At 32.4% G+C, this 6,000-nt stretch overlaps 1 protein-coding gene across 3 annotated transcripts in view; it reads right to left on the bottom strand.

Annotated features, from left to right (window-relative positions):
* Positions 1–1,094: 1,094 nt before the first annotated feature.
* The window catches only part of LOC100203090 (structural maintenance of chromosomes protein 5), a 120,000-nt gene continuing 115,094 nt past the window's right edge, over positions 1,095–6,000 (bottom strand). For all 3 annotated transcript variants that reach the window (XM_065817022.1, XM_065817023.1, XM_065817021.1), the window contains exons 32-34: positions 5,747–5,929; positions 5,352–5,447; positions 1,095–1,376 (exon numbers count right to left, since the gene is read on the bottom strand). In XM_065817022.1, the coding sequence (XP_065673094.1) occupies positions 1,242–1,376; positions 5,352–5,447; positions 5,747–5,929 (414 nt within the window). In that variant the 3' untranslated portion in view covers positions 1,095–1,241. The remainder of the gene's footprint in view (positions 1,377–5,351; positions 5,448–5,746; positions 5,930–6,000) is intronic.

Genomic DNA, 6,000 nt, shown 5'->3' with positions numbered 1-6,000 from the left:
TTAAAAATTTTTCTTGCTAGGAAGTATAAAGATCTTGAAAAAGATCTAATAATCAGCTTAACACGTCACGCATGGTATTCAAATGAAACAATAGTTATTTTTGCATTAGCAGACCAAGATCTGCTTGATATTAACAAATTATAGAAATGATAAAAAATTTGCTCATCAATATTCACTGAGAGATTACATTAATATCATTCAAACGCGGTTCCCCCATTAAAGGTTTTAATTTGGACAGAAATCAGACACTAAGTAACCTTGATGGTTTCGAAAGCTGAAACCTTTTCGAAAGCGTTGGTGTTTCTGAAGAAGATGTTAATCAATGGGTTAAGGGAGGTTCTGGCTGCTGGAATGATTTGGAGTGTTACAGAAAATTTACTCAAACCCTAAGGCAAAAAAACGGTTGCAATCAAAAATCTGGTTTTAAAAAAAAAGTTCAACAAAAGAAGTAACAATACCATAGTAAAACTAAATTTTCAGACTGGATTAACTTAAAAAAACTCTGAACGTGCTTGAGACTTTTCAAAAGCGTCTTTAATTAGAACATTGCATATAATAAAAAACACACTCTGTTCAAGTTGCAGAATTTTTGTTTTTATTTTGTTGCACAGTGTAATTAGAATAAATTAAAAAAAATGCCAAAAAAAACAAACAAAAAATTATTTTTATGAAAATAAGTTAGTTTTTTAAAATGTTTAAATTTAAATGCATTTTTGACATGACGTATTTAAAGCAAAAGATACTTTTTGAAACATATAACAATATTTTTTGAGGTATATAGAATAAAATTTTTTGCAAATAAACTTCATAAATTAAACTCGACCTCCTTAAAAAGTACATATACATGACCTTTAAAGATTAAAAAAGATTTATTATTTATTATCCTATAATTTTTCCTTTCTATAAAAAATACATTTATATGACCTTTAAAGAATAACAAAGATTTATTAAACAATAGACTTAAAACTAAAATTTCTTTTTTGAAAATAACTAAAAATTCTTTAAAAAAAAAAAAAAAGTTGACCATTATTAGAATTTAACTTCGTCACAGATCTAATTCTCAACTTGGTACGCAAAATGAAGGAACACAACGGTGTCCTTAATCTTAATTTTGTTTCCTTTACCACCTAGAAACTTCATTGATAACGATAACAGTAGACAAGAAGATGTCATCGTATACACGGAGAGGTCATAGCAGACACGAAGAGACACCATAATGATGATCTACAAATTAAGAAACTTTATTGAATAGATTTTTGGTTTCTTTTCCTTTTAATCATTTCTTTTACATCGTATTCATCGTGGCGTAACATCCAGTGACCATTCATAACCAGTAATATTGTCATTCTTTCGGTGTAACGTAGATTTGGAAGAAGCTAAAAAAACATTTTTTAAAGTTTAGATTTTAAGCAGTAAATAAAACTCGAAACTTATGTTAATTAAATTATGTATGTATGTATGTATGTATGTATGTATGTATGTATGTATGTATGTATGTATGTATGTATGTATGTATGTATGTATGTATGTATGTATATATATATATATATATATATATATATATTTATATATGTATGTATGTACAGTATCGGACAAAACGAATGATGCTAATTTAATTTCTTTATATTAAAGTGCTGCATTTTTTCAATTTAGAGAAATAACTATGTAACTGTTTAGAGACAAAGTTCTTCAAGTTTTATTCATCACAAAGTTCATTATTTGTACACAAAAATTAATAAATTAATCAAAAGTATTAAAAAAAGTTGATTTCCTTCTGGACAAAACAAGTGCAACTCGACAAAATGTTGACCAAGCTGTATTTCGCTATCAATATTTCGTGGCGAATCCTTTGTTGTCGATCACAGCTTTGCATCTTCGAGGCATAGATTCGATCAGGAGATCAATGAAACTTTGTGGAATTGCTGCCCAGGCCTTTTGGATTTGTTCAAACAGTTGATCCTTATTACGAACACCTTCACGATTAATTCTGCGGTTGACGATCTCCCACAGGTTCACGATAGGGTTGAGATCCGGAGATTGAGGCGGCCAACCCATCACCGATAGATGGTTGTCTTGAAACCACTGCTTGACTACTTTTGTAGTGTGTTTCGGATTGTGGTCTTGCTGAAAAACCCATTTTCTTGGCATATTCCATTCAGCATGAGGTAACATAACATCTTTCAGGATATTTTTATACATGAAACGGTCCATTATTCCATCGTTTCGATGTATTGGACCTAGACCGTTAGCAGAAAAACACCCCCAGACCATTACATTGCCTCCACCATGCTTCACGGTCTTATGGCAGCAACGTAAATCGAGGCGTTTTCCGGCCAGTCGACGTACACGGCAAATGCCATCGCTCCCAATGATGTTGAACTTCAATTCATCACTGAACAGGACAGTTCACCATTTCTGCACATTCCAGTCAATATGAGATGTAGCAAACAGGAGTCTTTTCTTCTGGTTTTTTAGTGAAATCAGCGGTTTCTTTGCAGGGCGTTGAGAAACAATCCGGCTTCAACAGCACGTCGTCTGATTGTTCGGTCCGATACAGGCAGCTCTAATTGCTTTTGTATCTCAACTGATGATATCCAGGGATCCTTCTTGACGGATCTGACGATCATAGAATCCTCTCTAGAAGTGGTGGAACGCGGTCTTCCACCTTTGTTATCTGCTGCCAACTTCCCCGTAGAACGATATTTGGAACATAGTTTTGATACGGTCCACTTTTTCACGCAATATTTATCACAAATACTTTTTTGTGACATTCCACTTACGTAATCGTAATAAAAATAATAAAAATAAATAAACACGTTTCTCAAGGCTTACAGTGTTACATTTACCTTGTGATGATACAATAATGCTCTGTGGAACACAACGTCTTGGTTGGATGTGGACTGTATTGATGTAATGAAACACTTGTTGTATTTCACTTCTTGTATTGATGTTCTTCGAAAAACACTTTGATAAAACTCACTTCGATAAACTGTCTTGATAATACTGACTGATTGACTTCCATATACTGACTGAATTACATGTCGATTTACATGTCTCTTATATAGTAAAATGAACCTGTGTGAACCTGTTCTGGAAGATTCTAGATCCTTCTTTTCGATGCTTCTGGATGCGTCTGGATGCTTCTGAATGTTTCTGGATATTTTTGGATGCTACTGGATGCTTCTTCTGGAAACTTCTGCATGCTTCTGGAAACTTCTGGATACTTCTTTATTTGTTAAAAAACTTCCGTGACGTTGACACGGACCAGACTTAAGAAAATGAAACAAACCAAAAAAGTTGCACTTGTTTTGTCCGCTGCAAAATGGCACTTGTCAACGAAATTCTGCCTGTGTGCTGTCACCTGTCAGCTGATTGCTCATGTCATGGCATGCTATGACTCCAGACTCCTGAACTGTTTGCTGTGGTAGTATAGTTCGTTTTGTTTTTAAGACATGTAAAATTAGGAACACTTTTTAGCATTGTTCGATGTTGGTTGCAAATGTTTTGTCCAATACTGTATGCATGCATGCATGCATGCATGTATGTATGCATGTACAGCTGCGAAAAATAAAATAGCACCACCACCAAAAATTGGTTAAAATTACGTTTTTTAACTATTTTTGATAGTTTGAAAATCTTTTAAATAGATATTTAAAAGTAAAATGGTTTATAACTTTTATAAAAAAAAAAATATACAAGTTTTAATATATAGTATTCATTTATTAAATAAAAATTCAAAAAAAATCAAATAAAACGCGAAAAAAATAATAACACCACAGCTTTAATGTGTACTTTAAAATAAGGAAATATTATGAAATCAATTGTTTTAAACATTTTACAATAAATATTAGTTAATTTTTAACATATTAGTATTTTGTAGCGAGACCTTTATTGGCAATGACGGCTACACAAAGTCTTGGCATCGAGTTAACCAAGTCCTGACATCGCTTTAGCGGAATTTCGCTCCGTGTCTTCTTAACTACGTTTCTAAGTGACTCCTTCGTGGTGGATTTGGAAGCAGCAACCACCTCCTTTACGTCAGCCCACAAATTCTCGATTGGGTTAAGATCTGATGACTGTGCTGGCCACTCCATAACGTTCACTTTATGCTCCTCAAACCAATTCATCGCCTTCTTGCTAGTATGCTTTGGGTCATTGTCCTGTTGGAACACCCAGGACAACGGCATTTCATAGTCTGCATACGGCAACATCACTTTATCCAATACATCAACATGAACGTGTTGGTCCATAATAGTAATAATGTGATGAATGGGCCCTACTCCGTATTAAGAAAAGCATGCCCATATCATTATACTACAACTTCCATATTTAATAGTTTTAATGGTGTATTTTAGATTGTATTCTGCATTCGGCGGTCTTCTGACATACGCCCGAGAGCCTTTTCCACCATAAAGCACAATCTTACTTTCGTCTGTCCATAAAACATTCCTCTATTTTTCGAGTGGCCAATTTGAGTGTTTTTTAGCAAACGCAATACGCTTTACAACATGCCTGGCACCTAGAAGTGGAACTTTTCTGGGGCTACAGGCTTTTAATCCATTAACTCGCAGACAACTCTGAACTGTTTGTACAGTTGCATCGATGTTAAAGTCCTTTTTCAGCTCGGTAGCTGTTTTAAAAGGTTCCTTTTTAGCCTGTCGGACTAAGCGAAATGTCAGACTATGTTGAAATAGAATGTTTTCGACCACGTGTTTCAGGCTTTTCTTGAAATTTTATGGCATTTCTTATCATGTTATTGGAACACTCAACTAAACGACCAACTTCTCAGATTTCCCTGCTGATATCAAATTTCGGATCAGTTCTCATTTTTCTGAACTACAATGCTTTCCGCATCCCATTTTTATATTAAATGTCTCCTACTAATACGCACTAACATAAAACGAATAAAACAGCAAAAAAAAACCCAATGCTTGCTATTTTCACAATTATTTTTACCGTTATCAGAGTATTTTACAACAAAAGAGTGTGGTGCTATTTTGTTTTTCGGTCAGAATTGGCATTTTTGATTAGAATCGAGCAACACCAAGCAGTTTTTTTCCCAAAATGATTTGTTTTAGAAAATAAACATATTAGCTAATATTTTAAACAGCAAAGCTATTGAAAATTTTTATTTTGCATGGTGTTTTCTTAACAAAAAGGAAAATACGCTTAGTGGTGCTATTTTATTTTTCGTATGCATGTATGTATACCATGTATCATATTATATATATATATATATATATATATATATATATATATATATATATATATATATATATATATATATATATTTTTTTTTTTTTTTAATAAAATATAACACTTTTTATAATAAATGTTTGAATAAAGGAGACCTTGGGTGTAATAAGAAAATATTGTGAAGTATTTGGTCGACACACTGTTTCAACAACCAGTTCAAACACACGACGCTCATTGTTTGGATCCATACCCTAAAAAAAAACATTTTTTTTGGATGATCGATACTTTTAAGATTACAATTTGTCTAAATTTGAAAATCATGCATCAACAAATCAATTCTTATGAAACACGATTCTGTTCGAAATTCTTACTTGAATAAGTTACAAGATTATGTTTTTTTTAAAGCATTTTAAAAGGGTTTTTTATCTTTAATTTTTAAAAAATTTAAAAAATTGAAGATAAAAAGTAAATTCTTTACAAAAAAAATATTATTCTAACCTGGTTAAAATATACAATTTAAAAACAAAAACAAAAAAAATTTTCAACCGACCTGGTTGATTTCATCTACTAATCGAAATGGACATTTTGTCAGTTCTTGTAATGATATCAAGTAGAGCATTGTGGACACACTTCTTTCCCCCCCTGATTGAAAAGTTGATGTCAGAGTCTTTAACTTATTTTCTGCACGAAACTTAACTTGTATCTGAACACCATATTTACGGTAGTCTTCGTCCTAAATGGGAAAAATTTCAAACACTATACTACAAAAAAATGTGTGATTCCTATTAACTAAAAATAATAAAT

The sequence above is a fragment of the Hydra vulgaris genome, chromosome 13 (genome assembly GCF_038396675.1).
Source record: "Hydra vulgaris chromosome 13, alternate assembly HydraT2T_AEP".
Classification (NCBI taxonomy): domain Eukaryota; kingdom Metazoa; phylum Cnidaria; class Hydrozoa; order Anthoathecata; family Hydridae; genus Hydra; species Hydra vulgaris.
Note: the sequence above shows the minus strand (reverse complement) of the source record. Positions and strands in the feature narration are given on the sequence as shown.